The 17,625-nt window shown below is 50.4% G+C and overlaps 1 protein-coding gene and 1 long non-coding RNA gene across 3 annotated transcripts in view; both read right to left on the reverse strand.

The window, feature by feature from the left end:
• Positions 1 to 17,625, reverse strand: part of LOC125460281 (sodium- and chloride-dependent creatine transporter 1-like) — a 105,397-nt gene that overhangs the window by 24,628 nt on the left and 63,144 nt on the right. For both annotated transcript variants that reach the window (XM_048547563.1, XM_059649678.1), the window contains exons 6-10: positions 14,005 to 14,139; positions 13,516 to 13,619; positions 5,528 to 5,652; positions 3,398 to 3,510; positions 2,461 to 2,598 (exon numbers count right to left, since the gene is read on the reverse strand). In XM_048547563.1, coding sequence (XP_048403520.1) covers positions 2,461 to 2,598; positions 3,398 to 3,510; positions 5,528 to 5,652; positions 13,516 to 13,619; positions 14,005 to 14,139 — 615 coding nt within the window. The remainder of the gene's footprint in view (positions 1 to 2,460; positions 2,599 to 3,397; positions 3,511 to 5,527; positions 5,653 to 13,515; positions 13,620 to 14,004; positions 14,140 to 17,625) is intronic.
• Positions 7,426 to 13,077, reverse strand: LOC132210253 (uncharacterized). Its single transcript, XR_009446478.1, has 3 exons — positions 8,705 to 13,077; positions 8,025 to 8,648; positions 7,426 to 7,792 (listed from the first exon to the last, which is right to left on the reverse strand). It is a non-coding gene; the product is annotated as an uncharacterized LOC132210253 (long non-coding RNA).

A 17,625-nucleotide genomic window follows, 5' to 3' on the forward strand; every position in this document is an offset into this window, starting at 1 on the left:
ATGTGTCCAAAATTAGAAATTAAGGTGGGATTTGAGTCGTCAGCTGCTTGTTGGGATTTATCCCTAACTTCCAGCATACGCTTAACTCTCTCAAATGCGCAGCCTGTCACTTGTCCCCTCAGTGAGTGACCACTACCCCCCAACCCTCCAGCAGGAATAATGTCACTCTCTGTGAGGCTACATAGAAGCAAAGCTTGAAATCATCCACTTTTCTCTTCTTGGCTGTCTTTCTCTTGCTGTACCATCAAACATGTCGCTCTCTATCTCCCTTACTGCCTGACTTTCTCTCTGTCTCTCACTATCTTTCTCTTTCTTTGTCTCTCTGACTTTGTCTTGGTCTTTCTCCCTCTCTGTGTCTCTCTCAGTTTGTATCGATCAATCTGTATCGATCAATCTGTATTGGTCAGTCTGTGACAATCAATCTGTATCTTTACCATGGACGTCCAGTCCCTATACACCTGTATTCCACATGCAGATGGCCTAAAGGTCCTCCGCTTCTTCCTATCCCGCAGGCCCAACCAGTCCCCCTCCACCGACACCCTCATCCACCTAGCCGAACTCATCCTCACCCTCAATAACTTCTCTTTCGATTCCTCCCGCTTCCTACAGACTAAGGGGGTGGCCATGGGCACCCACATGGGCCCCAGCTATGCCTGCCTCTTTGTAGGTTACGTGGAACAGTCCCTCTTCTGCACCTACACAGGCCCCAAACCCCACCTCTTCTTCTGGTACATTGATGACTGTATCAGCGCCGCCTCTTGCTCCCCAGAGGAGCTCGAACAGTTCATCCATTTCACCAACACCTTCCACCCCAACCTCAAGTTCACCTGGGCCATCTCTAATACTTCTCTCTCCTTCCTGGATCATCTCTAATGCCTCTCCTCTCCTTCCTGGATCATCTCCAATACCTCTCTCTCCTTCCTGGATCTCTCTGTCTCCATTTCTGTTAACCACATAGAAACCGATATCCACTTCAAACCCACCGACTCCCGCAGCCTCCTAGAATACACCTCCTCCCACCCACCTTCCTGAAAAAATTCCATCCCCTATTCCCAATTCCTTCGCCTCCCGCCACATCTGCTCCCAGGATATGGCATTCCACTCCCTGACATCACAAATGTCCTTGTTTTTCAAGGACTGCACCTTCTCCCCTGCAGTGGTCAAGAACACTCTCGACCGTGCCTCCCGCATTTCCCACACCTCATCCCTCACACCCCGTCCCCGCAATAACCGCCCAAAGAGAATCCCCCTCGTCCTCACATACCACCCCACCAACCTCCGGATCCAACGCATCATCCTCCGACACTTCCACCATCTGCAATCCGACCCCACCACCCAAGACATTTTTCCATCCCCACCCTTGTCTGCTTTCCGGAGAGACCACTCTCTCTGTGACTCCCTTGTTCACTCCACACTGCCCTCCAACCCCACCACACCCGGCACCTTCCCCTGTAACCACAGGAAGTGCTACACTTGCTCCCACACCTCCTCCCTCAACCCCATCCCAGGCGCCAAGATGACTTTCCACATCAAGCAGATGTTCACCTGCACATCTGCCAATGTAGTATACTGCATCCACTGTACCCGGTGTGGCTTCCTCTACATTGGGGAAACCAAGCGGAGGCTTGGGGACCACTTTGCAGAACACCTCCCCTCGGTTCGTAATAAACAACTGCACCTCCCAGTCGCGAACCATTTCAACTCGCCCTCCCATTCCTCGGACGACATGTCCATCCTGGGCCTCCTGCAGTGCCACAACGATGCCACCTGAAGGTGGCAGGAACAGCAACTCATATTCCGCTTGGGAACGCTGCAGCCCAATGGTATCAATGTGGATTTCACCAGCTTCAAAATCTCCCCTCCCCCTACTGCATCCCAAAACCAGCTTAGCTCGTCCCGCTTCCCTCACCTATTCTTCCTCTCACCTATCCCCTCCTCCCACCTCAAACCCCACCTCCATTTCCTACCTGCTAACCTCATCCCGCCCCGTTGACCTGTCCGTCCTCCCTCCCTGGACTGACCTATCCCCTCCCTACCTCCCCACCTACACTCACCTTTACTGGCTCCATTCCCGCCTCGTTGACCTGTCTGTCTCCTCTCCACCTATCTTCTCCTCTATCCATCTTCTATCCGCTTCCCCCTCTCTCCCTATTTACTTCAGAACCCCCTTCCCCTGCCCCATTTCTGAAGAAGGGTCTAGGCCCGAAACATCAGATTTCCTGCTCCTCTGATGCCGCTTGGCCTGCTGTGTTCATCCAGCTCCACATCTTGTTATCTCAGATTCTCCAGCATCTGCAGTTCCTACTATCTCTGTATTGATCTGATTGGTTTAGCACAGACCTACTGACTCTCCTTCCCTCCTCCCATTCCCTTGCCCACCCAAGGGGGTTATTTCAACCTCCCCCCCCCACTGGGTTTGCTGTGATTTTGGGTTAGTCCCAATTTGTCATTCTTACTTACTTCTGTTACCATGCACAGGTCAATGACAAAACAGATCAGACAGCAAACTGCAACGACGATCTCCCTCCGCAGTCCCCCAGACACGTACATTGGGAACAGGTCCATGATTCCAGTGATAAAACCCTCGACTCCCACAAACTGTGCACAAGGAAAAGCAAATTAGCCATGGACTGAACGGGTCAGAGTCCCCTGCAGCATGCTGGGAGCTCCGTTAGCGTGTTGTGGGCTGGCTGTTGGAGACAGCAGGGTCCCCTTCGTAGCAACTACCCCCCGTCACCAGTCCTTTCAGCCCCTCGGGAAATGGCTGGCCAGGCTGGCAGGACTCTGGCCTTCACTGACCCCTAAAGCCATCTCTGCAATAGCATGCCAGGTCATTTCAAACCAACAACTGAGTCCTCCTGGTGCTGAGATGCCCTTGATGTTGACATCATCAAGCTGGTGGGATCAAGGGGCATTGGGCCAGAGAATTCCTGCAGGTGGCAGAGAAGGGCAACAGCAATCCATGTGAATATTCAGATGTCCAGTCAGGGGTTGGATAGCACCGCTCCTGGGACCACCCTGACGATTGCTGGACAGGTGCCACACTGACCGGCAGGTCCTGAAGGGGAATTGAGGGCAGTTTGCTACTGTGCGGCCTGGGTGAGGTGCTGAAGGGAAAGAGGGTATCTCATGTGGCACCAATATGCACTTCCCCACAAGAGCTGCTGCCAGAGACCACCCCTCTCTGGAAGGGCTGCTTTCAGTGTGATGGCTGGCATTCTGGTCAACCCCTACCCTTTAGCCTTCACTTGAATTGGTCAACCGCATTATAAACCTGTTACTGGTGTTTATTGCCATCCCCAAGGGCAACTAGGGAAGAAGAATAAATGCCAACTTTGCCTGTGGTGTGGCCATCCTGAGGGTAAATAAAGGAAGGCAGTGGGAACAATCTCTGTACCTGACTATCCAAGCCGAGGATCAGGAGCATGAAGAAGAACAGAGCTGCCCAGAGAGGGGCAATTGGCATCAGGGTCACGGCTTTGGGGTACGCAATGAAAGCCAGGCCAGGTCCTAGAGAGACAGAGACGATGAAACACTCAGGTCTTTTCATCAAACTATGCCTGCTCATCCACCCTCAATCCATTTGTCCAAAATGTAGGAATGACCATGGACAGCACAGAGGCTCAGTGGTTAGCTCTGCCACAGCTCTCAAGATCTGAATTCGATTCCAGCCTCGGGCGATTCCCTGTGTGGAGTGTACACATTCTCCCTGTGTCTGTGCGGGCTTCCTCCGGTTTCCTCCCACAGCCAAAGATGTGCAGGTTAGGTGGACTGGCCATGCTAAATTGTCCCATAGTGCCCATGGATTTGTATTGGGAAATGCAGAGATAGGGTGGAGCGCTCTTCAGATGTTTGGTGCAGATTTAATGGACTGAATGCTTCTTTCTGCACTGTACAGATTCAATGATTCTAAGGAGATGGGGGGGGGGGGGGGGGGGGGGGGGGGGACGGCCTGGAGAGTGGCTTTTGTTTTGCATGTTGGAATGTTTAGTGCTGGAATGGATTTCAGGCAGCACTCTCAGGCAACAGAGGGGGAATAGGCACATTTCATGGCAGATCTTCTGACTGTTTTCCTCCAGAGAGTGGGGACCCTGTCGGACTCTCTGACAGCAGCTGAGACCGGAACATTGGATGTTTTCAAAAAGATGTTAGATCCGGTCCACAGGGCTCAAGGGAGAGAAGGGGATAGGGAGGAAATGGGAACACAGATGGATGATCAGCCATGATCCTATCAAAGGGTAGAGCCAGCTCCAATAGCTTCTGGCTGCTCTTGCAGTCTGTGTTTCTGTTTCTGAAACATCATGGGACCCACACTGTTTCCACAGCAGGGGAGGGCTGGGCAATGAGGGAGCAGCTCCGGACCCCGAGAGATTTCCAAACACAGGTGTTAGAGAGCTGCATCAGACATGGGGGACGTGGCGAGGTGGGGGGCATTGGCAGGGGTCACCAAAGCTCCAGAGAGGCACGGTGGGAATTACGGCTGGGACGATGAAAGATCGCAATATCCCGGGAGACAGTCGGAGTTCTGTCTGTGAAATCGGATTAGAGGTTCAATCACAGAAGCACTTCTGTTCCAGGCTGTTGGGAAGGAGGCTGTAAGATGGACAAGCTGAAGCAATCAATGACCAAGGTTACAATCATATATGGGAGCTGGTGCAGAAAGGGGAAGTCAATCTGTAATACAGGAAGTGTTACAGCTTCACAATTCAGATAAAGCTTGTCACATCATGTGGAATACTGTGTGCAATTCTGGTTGCCCTGCTACAGGAAGGGTGCTGTGAAACTTGAAAGGGTTCAGAAAAGATTTACAAGGATGTTGCCAGGGTTGGAGTGTTTGAGCTATAGGGAGAGGTTGAATACACTGGGGCTATTTTGCCTGGACTGTTGGAGGCTGAGGGGTGACCTTATAGAGGTTTATAAAATCATGAGGGACATGGACAGGGTGAATAGACAAAGTCTTTTCCCCAGGGTAGGGGAATCCAAAACTAGAGGGCAGAGTTTTAAGGTGAGAGGGAAAAGATTTAAATATCATCTAAGGGGTAACTTTTTCACACAGAGGGTGGGTTGTGTGTGGAATGAGCTGCCAGAGGAAGTGGTGGAGGCTGGTACAGTTACAGCATTTAAAAGGCATCTGGATGGGGACATGAATAGGAAATGTTTAGGGGGATACGGGCCAAATGCTGGCAAATGGGACTAGATCAGTTTAGGGTATGTGATCTGCATTGATGATTCGGACTGACGGGTCTGTTTCAGTGCTGTATGATTCCATGAATCTCTGTTGATGTCTCCAAGCCAGACCCAGGCTACTTCCAATATCCCATTATCCCCATGCCATCACAGCCCATCACCAGCTGGTTTTCTTGGACTCTTCTCCATGTGTCTCTCTGAGTTCTCAAGCCCAATGTGATGATGACAGTTAACTCTGTCCTTCTGGAAGCTACAATGAAACTTGATGAAAACTCCCTTCCCAATTCCGACTCCTCCATATTCTGCAACAAGCAAAGCTACTCATTGAGTGCATTCTCACCAGACTCAGCCACTTTGGAGATATCGATCCCTTGTTCAGATGCCATAAAGCCAAGCACAGAGAATACAACAAACCCAGAGAAGAAGCTGGTGGTGCTGTTAATCAGAGCCAGGAGATATGCATCTCTGCAAACAAAGCACGCAGATACAGTCCCAGTTATAGCATTTCATCAGGAATCCATTATGACCAAAGTTCAAATCAAGCTCCAAATTTAAAACTCTTTTACATACTTAGCCCAGAGAAGGAGGAAATCCCCACCACCCAGAGGTACATACCCACTTTAATCAGTTCGTCCAAACCTGACTACAGCCCAAGATAAAAAATCAGAAATGAAGATGTTACCGGATGACGTGTGGTAGCAGAACAGCCTGTGGAGACACTCAGGAATACATACTCTTTGGATGTAAAGGCACGAAGCAGTTAAGGATACAGGAAGGATTGGATACATACAAGAGCACATTAGTAATAGACAGAGATCACGTGATATTGATAAAGAAGTCTATCAGCTGCCAAGTCCAACAGCAGCAATAAACACAAAAGTTCTGAATTCCCACTGAGAGTGCGAAGCTCGCACACAACATGTTCCAATCAGATTCCAATACCACTCGGGGCAATAGTGCAGGAGGTTGGCACTGTCCACATGGCTGAGGGGATCAAAAAACTGATGGGGAAGAAACAGAGTCAAAAAAATAACAACAGCACAGAGAAAAATATCGAAATGTAACAGCTTGATTATTCGTACATCACTTACTGCTGGGGAAAAGAGAGAAAATTCACCCAACTCTGCATTAACTGATACCTGTCCACAAGTAACTCCTCACCAACACACACCGGTCCACAGGTAACTCCTCACACACACACACACACACACACACACACACACACACACCTGTCTACAGGTAACTCCTCACTCTCTCTCTCTCACACACACACACCTGCCCACAGGTAACTCCGTGCTCTCTCTCACGCACACACCTGCCCCACAGGTAACTCCGTGCTCTCTCACACACACACACCTGCCCCACAGGTAACTCCGTGCTCTCTCACACACACACACCTGCCCACAGGTAACTCCGTGCTCTCTCACACACACACACACACCTGCCCACAGGTAACTCCATGCTCTCTCACTCACACACACACACACCTGCCCACAGGTAACTCCGTGCTCTCTCTCTCTCACACACACACACACACACACACACACACACACACACACACACACACACACACACCTGCCCACAGGTAACTCCATGCTCGCTCACTCACACACACATACACACCTGCCCACAGGTAACTCCACGCTCTCTCACTCACACACACACACACCTGCCCACAGGTAACTCTGTGCTCTCTCACTCACACACACCTGCCCACAGGTAACTCTGTGCTCTCTCACTCACACACACACCTGCCCACAGGTAACTCCGTGCTCTCTCACACACACACACCTGCCCACAGGTAACTCCGTGCTCTCTCACACACACACACACACACACACCTGCCCACAGGTAACTCCACGCTCTCTCACTCACACACACACACACCTGCCCACAGGTAACTCCGTGCTCTCTCACACACACACACCTGCCCACAGGTAACTCTGTGCTCTCTCACTCACACACACCTGCCCACAGGTAACTCCGTGCTCTCTCACTCACACACACACCTGCCCACAGGTAACTCCGTGCTCTCTCACACACACACACCTGCCCACAGGTAACTCCATGCTCTCTCACACACACACACACACACACCTGCCCACAGGTAACTCCACGCTCTCTCACTCACACACACACACACCTGCCCACAGGTAACTCCGTGCTCTCTCTCACACACACACACACACCTGCCCACAGGTAACTCCACGCTCTCTCACTCACACACCTGCCCACAGGTAACTCCGTGCTCTCTCTCACACACACACCTGCCCACAGGTAACTCCGTGCTCTCTCTCACACACACACACACACACACACACACACACACACACACACACACACACACACCTGCCCACAGGTAACTCCGTGCTCTCTCACACACACACACCTGCCCACAGGTAACTCTGTGCTCTCTCACTCACACATACCTGCCCACAGGTAACTCCGTGCTCTCTCACTCACACACACACCTGCCCACAGGTAACTCCATGCTCTCTCACACACACACACCTGCCCACAGGTAACTCCATGCTCTCTCACACACACACACACACACACCTGCCCACAGGTAACTCCACGCTCTCTCACTCACACACACACACACCTGCCCACAGGTAACTCCGTGCTCTCTCTCACACACACACACACACCTGCCCACAGGTAACTCCACGCTCTCTCACTCACACACACACACACACCTGCCCACAGGTAACTCCGTGCTCTCTCTCACACACACACCTGCCCACAGGTAACTCCGTGCTCTCTCTCACACACACACACACACACACACACACACACACACACACACACACACACACACACACACACACACACACCTGCCCACAGGTAACTCCGTGCTCTCTCACACACACACACCTGCCCACAGGTAACTCTGTGCTCTCTCACTCACACACACCTGCCCACAGGTAACTCCGTGCTCTCTCACTCACATACACACCTGCCCACAGGTAACTCCATGCTCTCTCACACACACACACACACACACCTGCCCACAGGTAACTCCACGCTCTCTCACTCACACACACACACACCTGCCCACAGGTAACTCCGTGCTCTCTCTCACACACACACACACCTGCCCACAGGTAACTCCACGCTCTCTCACTCACACACACCTGCCCACAGGTAACTCCGTGCTCTCTCTCACACACACACACACCTGCCCACAGGTAACTCCGTGCTCTCTCTCACACACACACCTGCCCACAGGTAACTCCATGCTCTCTCACACACACACCTGCCCACAGGTAACTCCGTGCTCTCTCACACACACACACCTGCCCACAGGTAACTCCGTGCTCTCTCACACACACACACACACCTGCCCACAGGTAACTCCGTGCTCTCTCTCACACACACACCTGCCCACAGGTAACTCCATGCTCTCTCACACACACACCTGCCCACAGGTAACTCCGTGCTCTCTCTCACACACACACCTGCCCACAGGTAACTCCGTGCTCTCTCTCACACACACACACACACACACACACACCTGCCCACAGGTAACTCTGTGCTCTCTCACACACACAAAGTGCTGGCTGTAGGTACCTCCTGACTAATATACAGACTACTGGCTGTTCTCCCTGAGGTGACTCTCCCGTCTTTGCTGATTGTGATTGGACTGCCTTATGTCGGAGGGACATTCAGGAGTAAGTTTATACTGAAAGCACAGGTTCCAGCTAATATCCCTTGACAATCCAAAGTCTCCCGCTGAAGCTAGTGGAGAAAGCCTGACCTTCAGCATAAAGCCAAACATGGGCAGTTACAAAAAATTGCCAACCTCTTCATAGCTCAATACAGATCCCTATCAGAAACAAAAAGACTATCAATCCAGGAAGATAAACATAAGAGCATGAGCTCTCTCGCACTCAGTGTGGAACTTGGACAGGGCTAGTATACTGCTTCCTCTGGATCACCATCTACCGGCCATTCAGGCCCCTGTAGCTGCAGGAATAAACCGCACAGCGGCTGGCTCTAGTGTTCAGGGTGCTGCTTGTGTCTGAGAAAACAGTGGCTCCATCCTGCTGATTGATGAGGTGATTGAACAAGACAGTAACCACACCAGACAGCACCCTGTAGCATGGTGACCGAGAGTATGGGCTTAGCCTGACGTTTGAACACAATCACTGAATCTGCTGAAACTACAACAGAGCCACAGGGTAAGGCCATCCACTGGCTCCATCTCCATGGTCCTGCTCCAAACATTCCTGAAGGATGGAAGCATCATGGTGTAAAGCCTCAGACATTTACAAACCACTCCAAAGGTCATTGTGCAGTTACCAGGAGCTTGTGATGGTGGCCACACTCCGTTTGTGCCAAGGCTGGGGGGTCACTGCCAATGTGCTGTCTAATCAGATGGGTTTGCTATGTCACTACAGAGGGGCTGCTCAAAATCAGCCCCATTGCTGTGGGTCTGGAGTCACATATAGGCCCTGATTGGGTAAGGATTTCCTTCCCTAAAGGACATTGGTGAACCAGATAGGTTTTTTATGGCAATCCAACAGCTCATTTGCTAGTTTTTGTTTCAGACTTTTCATTTCGAAAACTGGCACAATTTCTCACGCCTACACTATCCAGTTCCAAGGTGTGTTGAATTGGAAGGTGCTGAGGGACTGGCACAAATCCTACAGTCAGCTTTAGTTCTCCCAGTTAGTCACCGTCAGCCCCACTCCCCCTCAGTGACCCTGAAGCTGGGGTGCAGAGAAAACCTCAGCTACAGCAGACCCTCCTCCAGGGGGACGGTGCCTTAGCAATCAGTCCCCCAGTTACCTCCAAAGGAGCAGATGGTGGCTGTTTAGGAACAGCGAAGGAAGGCGAATACAGGCATGTAGTGCCCATCAAGCGAGTTGGCGAGATAAAGTACTGGATAAAGTCACGAGGTGTGGAAAAATAGTTGGCAATAACTGGTTAACAAGACAATCATCATTCATGCACATTACACAAGTTCGGGGTGCGCAGGATGGGAATATGCAGGATTGTTGCTGTGTTATTGACAGTCAAACTTTCTCTCACTGTAGATTGATTGAAGCAATGCAGTTCACTATTTCAAACAATGATCCAACCAGGAAATTTTAAAAAAAACCCTTCTCAAGATTCTTGGATTTGGATTTGGATTTGCATTGGGCTCCAGCGTTCGGGATAAAGCCACATGGAATCTCAGTGGCCACACATTAATAATAATTACTCAACAATTCATCATAGAAATAGCCCAAAATTAACAAAATCCTGAGAAAGGAAGGGAAAAGTTGGGTTAGGGTCAGGGTCAGGGTCATGGTTAGGGTCAGGGCCATGGTTAGGGTCAGCGTTAGAGTCAGGGTCAGGGTTAGAGTCAGGGTCAGGGTTAGAGTCAGGGTCAGGGTTAGAGTCAGGGTCAGGATCGTAGTTAGGGTCAGGGTCATGGTTACAGTCAGGGTCATGGTTAGAGTCAGGGCCATGGTTAGGGTCAGGGCCATGGTTAGGGTCAGGGTTAGAATAACAGTCAGTGTCATGGTTAGGGTCAGGGTCGTGGTTAGGGTCAGGATCGTAGTTAGGGTCAGGGATCATGATTAGGGTCAGGGTTAGAGTCAGGGTATGGTTAGGGTCAGGGTCAGGGCCATGGTTAGGGTCAGTGTTATGGTTAGAGTCAGCCTCAGGGTGAGGGTCGTGGTTAGGGTCAGGGCATGAAAGGCAGATGAAGGTGAAGCTCTCCTGACGTTTGTATAGCTGCTGAGATGAGGATCAGGCTGTGTCGGATTGAGGAGGTTGGGTTGAGGAGACAGGGTGAGTTTGGTGAGGAGGAGGGTAGGCCAGCGGGAGGTGGAGGGTGGGTTGTCAGATGAAGAAGAGGTTGGGTTGGATGAGGAGGGTGGGTTGGTATGGAGGTTGGATTGAGGTGAGGTGGGTGGGTTGGAAGAGGAGGAAGGTAGGCCTGGAGGATGTGGAGGGTTGGGTTGGATGAGGAAGTGAGTGCGGAGAGCACTGATTCCTCCATCACCTTGGGTCATCTTACCTGCAGGTGACGATCAAGTTCCTGGAAGCTCAGGGTTTTGCATAAACACTAGATCTTAGCTTTAAACAGGCTAATAAAATACAGCAGATAGGTAGGTCGGCAAAGTAGAACATTAGATGCTGAACAATATAAGAGAGCCTAAAGAACCTTATTATAAATCATGGCCACCCCATCAATCCCTGGATCTGGTCGAAGACACCCAGGAAAATGCAGGGACAAGCTGGGCATCGCAAGTTGGTTTCGCTCCTGTAGAACTGCGGTGTTATCTCCTGCTGCATAACTGCTAACCTCCAGGTGCAGAATCCAACCGGATAAGCACCTCAAGAACTGAGTCACAAAGACAATGAGAGCCTTCAGTTTGGCCTAGACAGGTTCTTCCTCAGAGTGAGATGAAGATGAAGATGACCATGAGTGTGTACCAGTAAATGGCACAGACAGGGACTGCCAAGTATTTAGTCACTTGTGATCTTCCAGAAGACTGGAACAGGACCACAGATTGGATGCACACTTCCGATGAAGTGGAGTGAGGGAGGTTCTATTGCCTGGGTGGGGCTTGTATTGAGTGGGTGGGTTGGGGGGCAGGTTCGGTCTATTTGATTGTGTAAGAGCTGACCAAATGTCACGGATGGAAATATTCACAATGTGTTTCTGAGCTACTCCCAAATACAGCCATTGCCATCCATACCTACTGACTGTGGGAGTCAGCGAGAACGTGGACCATTTCCAACGTCACATCCTGATTGTGCTGCACCTCAACATGGGGATTCACACCCAGACTCACTCACCCCCCAACTCCCCCCCAGCAAAGGAATGATCCAAAATTCATGGATTTCTTACAAGCGATCACTTTTATGTTCTTCTCAATAAAACAGCTGAATTTTGACGCAGTGAGTCCTTGTGATCTGGAGCTTGCTGCCAGGAGAGGGCAGAGGAAGCTGATTCAACAGGACCACTCAAAAAGGGGAACTGGAGAAATAGTGGAATGGAAAAGAATCACAGGCACATGAGGAAGAGCTGCAGGCAATGGGAAACATTGGAGAGCTTTCTTAATGAGCATGGACAGCAATGTTGAACTAAATGGCCTTCCCTTATCCTGCGAGATTCTGCAGCTAATTTACAGCCATGTTTGATCAGAGAGGTGCCATCCATTTGGTGTATTGGGCGCAGTGCCAACAGCAGGCAAGTGTGTAATGAGTGAACATAAATCTCGAGGATGTGCAGCTCACTCTATCTCAGGCTGGGTTCGGGTGCCTCACTCAGGATCACTGTTCTGGATCCCAGTGCTACTGGTGTCAGTCAGGGCTCAAATTCGTGGCAGGGAAAAGGAACAGAGTGCACCTTCCTCTCTGTGGTTGCTGTTGATGGTTAATGTCAGGTTTATCCCAGTATTTTTCCAAAGGAGTCCTGTGGTTACGGGGAAGTGAGAATACCCTGTGAAAAACACCAATGGTAGTGATTGGCAGCTACAGCAAGCAGGTATGTGGCCCTCCCTCAAACGGGCCTATGCCCATGAGTGCTTTCCATCTTCTGGCCCCTCCTCAGGACATTGACAGGGGTCTGGTTCCCAGGGTCCCATCACCCTCCACCATATTTTAGCCCAAAGTGGTTAGCAACACTCTGTGCAAGCCAACAGCTCCCCTGCAAGAAACCACTGACCCATCAGTTTTTGTTTGGGAGTGGGGTGGGGGGTGGGGGAGTGCGACTGTTGAGGCACTGACGAGCGGTTAGGGAAAGATGAATGACCCTAATGGCTTTGCACTCTGCCAATCCTTGGTTTCATCTTTGCTCTGCTGGACGACATCATCTTCAGCTTTTCAGTCTGGACTGGATTCCATGTGGCTTTCAGTGCTGGCTCCCAGAATGGAACAGCCATCTGTCCCCACCCTGGTCAGGGCCAGCACCATCTCCCCCCCAACCCCCCACACCCCCATAACACTCCCCTCTCCCCACCCACCCACTCCTGTACCCCAATTCGTCAGGCCAGGTATCTGTAGCTGTCAACCACTCACACACAGTGCACCCAAGATCCATGAGCAGGGGTCCATGAGCCTCACCACTAGAGGTAGAAGATGGATGCCCAGGTTTGCTGGGGGCACAGCTGGGGTGCTGATGGTGGGTGGGTGACTGTGTGGGCACAGCCAGAGGTCACTCTGTGAGTTGCACACATCACAGATACAAGAACAAAGCTGCTGAAACAGGGGGAGGAAGTCCTGTCCTTCAACAGCATCCCCTTCCATTTGCGAAAACACCCAAAATGGATTTTTTTTGGAGAAAAAAGTAATGAACAAAGTGTATCTCCTGTGTTGCTAGGTTACCTGTAGCAGTTGTTGTGAAAACGATTGTAGCTGCCTAGTGCTGTAAGTGCTCCTAATCCAATCGCATATGAGAAAAAGATCTGGGTTCCTGCATCAATCCAAACCTTCAAAAGAAATCAAGTAAAATAAAACATTCTATAAACCAACAGCAGAATGTGTGGAAGCAACATGGGGCGGCCAATCCATGGGTTTGAAGGGTTCAGATTAAAGAAACCTAAAAAAATCCAACATCATCAACAGCGAATTATATTTCCGACAAACTGCATTACATTACAGGAGGGAGAGGCGATGCTCCTATTCATTTCACAGCAGCTTTCCAATAATATCACCAACGGGGAACTGGCCAATAGTAAGATATACAAGAGGAAAGTTTTCAGCCCAGTGCAATATGATTAGGGAAACACTGCAGGTTTCAGAAGGAGGACAAGTGGAAGCGACAGAAACAATAAAGACACAATTATGAGGGGAGGCAAAAAGCATAACTGTTACCTGAGCTTCACCAAGCTTGGACCAATCAGGTTTCAGATAATAAATGATGCCATTCAAAGCTCCCGGAAGTGAGACCCCATGAGCAAGGAGGATGACCAGAACGAGGTAGGGGAATAAGGCCGTAAAATAGACAACCTGCAGACAGAGACAGGTCAATGAGACAACACCAACTCTCTCAGGGCTCACCAGAAGAAGAACAATGTTTACAAACCCAACACACCACTCTCATGGCCCACAGGCCCACCTCTCCCTCTTCAACATTCCTCCATCACAAATATTTCTCAGGGTCTTCCTGAACAAATGGTTTTCCTGTCAGAAACATCTGACTGGATCACACAAATTTCTGAGTATAAGGATTGGATAGGCAGCACCAATCAACAGAGTGAAACAGTGGAACTCCCTCCCCCATGGCATTGTGGGTCTACATACAGCAGGAGGGCTGCGGCGGTTCAAGACACCAGCTCACCCCCACCTTCTCAAGCCCTGCTACAAGATGGGTGTTATTACATTAGAAAACGTTCAAAAAAGGGTCATAAGGATGTTACTGTGAATGCAGGTTTTGAGTTGTCAAGTGAGGCTAGACATGCTGGGGCTGTTTTCCCTGGAGCATCCAAGGCTGAGAGGTGACCTTCTAGAGATTTATAAAATCATAGAAGGCATGGATAGGAGGAATAGTCAAGGTCTTTTCCCCAGGGATGGGAAACTCAAAATGAGAGACCGTAGTTGTAAAGTGAGGAGCAAAGGTTTAAAAGGGAGCTGAGGGGTACCATTTTCATACAGAGGGTACAGCGTGTATGGAATGAGCTGCTAGAGGAAGGGGTGGAGGCTGGTACAATTACAACATTTAAAAGGCATTTGGAAGGTGCATGGATAGGAAAGGTTTAGAGGGATATGGGCCAAACACAGACAAATGGGACTAATTTAGTTTGGGAACCCTGGTCAGCATGTTTCCATACTGTATGACTCTGACTCCATATCTAGAGACAGGTAATAAATGCTGTCGAGCCAGCAATGCCCACATCGTATGGATGTTTTTGTGAAGAAGCCTTGTGGACAGCAGGAACAATTCCACTGAAAGAAAATACTGATCCCAAATCATTCATTCTCCAGCTGTTGCAGTTCTGCAGGGTACCCTACAGGATCAGAGTGGGTGGGATATTAAAGGGAGCGGGGAGTGAGGGGAAATAGACTTAGGGGTATATTAAAGGGGGATGGAGTAATTTATGAGTTTGAATAGAAAATTGGCTCACTAAGGGAAGGCAGACAGTGAGGGTAAATGGGTCTTTTTCTGGTCGGTAAATGGGACAAGTTGCAACTGTCGGAACCCTTGTTAATTTTTCTTTCCTTTCAGTTTCATTCTTTTGTTAGTTTTGGTTTGGAGCTGTGAATAGTCTCATCCTTCTCTCCGCTCCCTTTAATATCCCGCCCAGCCTAATCCCACTCTCCCCCTCACTCCCTGCTCCCTTTAATGTCCCATCCAGCCTAATCCCACTCTCCCCCTCACTCCCTGCTCCCTTTAATTTCCCATCCAGCCTAATCCCACTCTCCCCCTCACTCCCTGCTCCCTTTAATTTCCCATCCAGCCTAATCCCACTCTCCCCCTCACTCCCCACTTCCTTTAGTATCCCACGCAGTCTAATCCCACTCTCCCCCCTCACTCCCCGCTCCCTTTAATATCCCACCCAGTCTAATCCCACTCTCCCCCTCACTCCCCACTCCCTTTAATATCCCACCCAGTCTAATCCCACTCACTGCCCTCGCTCCCCGCTCCCTTTAATATCCCACCCAGTCTAATCCCAGTCACTGCCCTCGCTCCCCGCTCCCTTTAGTATCCCACCCAGCCTAATCCCACTCACTGCCCTCACTCCCCGCTCCCTTTAATATCCCACCCAGTCTAATCCCACTCACTGCCCTCGCTCCCCGCTCCCTTTAATATCCCACCCAGTCTAATCCCACTCACTGCCCTCGCTCCCCGCTCCCTGTAATACCCGACCCAGTCTAATCCCACTCACTGCCCTCACTCCCCGCTCCCTTTAATATCCCACCCAGTCTAATCCCACTCACTGCCCTCACTCCCCGCTCCCTTTAATATCCCACCCAGTCTAATCCCACTCACTGCCCTCGCTCCCCGCTCCCTGTAATACCCGACCCAGTCTAATCCCACTCACTGCCCTCGCTCCCCGCTCCCTGTAATACCCGACCCAGTCTAATCCCACTCACTGCCCTCACTCCCTGCTCCCTGTAATACCCCACCCAGTCTAATCCCACTCACTGCCCTCGCTCCCCGCTCCCTTTAATATCACACCCAGTCTAATCCCACTCACTGCCCTCGCTCCCCGCTCCCTTTAGTATCCCACTCAGTCTAATCCCACTTTCCCCCTCACTCCCCGGTCCCTATAATATCCCACCCAGTCTAATCCCACTCTCCCCCTCACTCCCCGCTCCCTTTAATATCACACCCAGTCTAATCCCACTCTCCCCCTCACTCCCCGCTCCCATTAATATCCCACCCAGTCTAATCCCACCTTCCCCCTCACTCCCCGCTCCCTGTAATATCCCACCCAGTTTAATCCCACTCTCCCTCTCACTCCCTGCACCTAGACAGGGGGCACATTTGTGCCCTTGATGCCTTTCGAGCGATTTGGGCACCCCAAGGGCTTTGAGGCATCAGTTCCCCCTCCCATGGTATTTCAATTGAGGCCTTTGCAGTTTGCCCTTCTTCCAGTTACATTACAGCAACCGTGCTGCACAGACTCTTGCTAATTGGTTGAATTTTTTTTACTATCAAAAACTGAGATGGGTCCTTACCTACTGGATACAGAATAAGGCGAAAAATGAGCTGTGCTTTTCCCCCAGTGGGGTGTTGGCTTCAGAACAGCAAGAGGATTCAGAAGAACACAGAACATAGAACAGCACAGCACAGTACAGGCCCTTCGGCTCATGATGTTTTGCCAACCTAAGATCAATCTACCCTGCATACCCTACATTTCACTATCCTCCATGTGTCTATCCAAGAGTCGCTTAAAAGTCTCTAAAGTATCTGACTCCACCACCTGCCAGCAGGGCATTCCACACGCCTCCCCACTCTCTGTGTGAAGAACCTACCTCTGACATCTCCCCCATTCACCTTAAAATTATGCCACCTCATAATAGCCCTTTCTGGGATAATAGTCATGCCTCAGATGAGGGGAGAGGTTGCGACCTTTGTGGTAATCTCAGTCTGTGCAGGAGTTGAACCCCCACTGTTGGCATTGCTCTGCATCATGAACCAGTTGTGCAGCTACTTGAGCTAACCAGCCTCCAGGATCAAGGATTGACCATTGCTTTGTCCCTTTACAAGCATCAAACATATTAATTCCCAATGACAGAAAATAGCGACTCAGCACTTCACAAAAATGCTCACCAATCGATTCCCAGCAGTAGTTGACAGAAAGAGCCCACAGAATATACAGCACTGAGAAACTATGCCATCTTCAAACAGACAGAATGAAGGGACACATGTACAGTCACGCCCTCAGCCAACTCTATGGGAAAACAGATCATCATCTTTCAAAGCAAATTTCAGAAGAGGTTCATTAGCAGAAAGGTGACTCATCACCAAGGTTTACCATTGAACAAAGG

This window comes from Stegostoma tigrinum, chromosome 11 (assembly GCF_030684315.1).
Source record: "Stegostoma tigrinum isolate sSteTig4 chromosome 11, sSteTig4.hap1, whole genome shotgun sequence".
NCBI classification, from domain to species: Eukaryota; Metazoa; Chordata; class Chondrichthyes; order Orectolobiformes; family Stegostomatidae; genus Stegostoma; species Stegostoma tigrinum.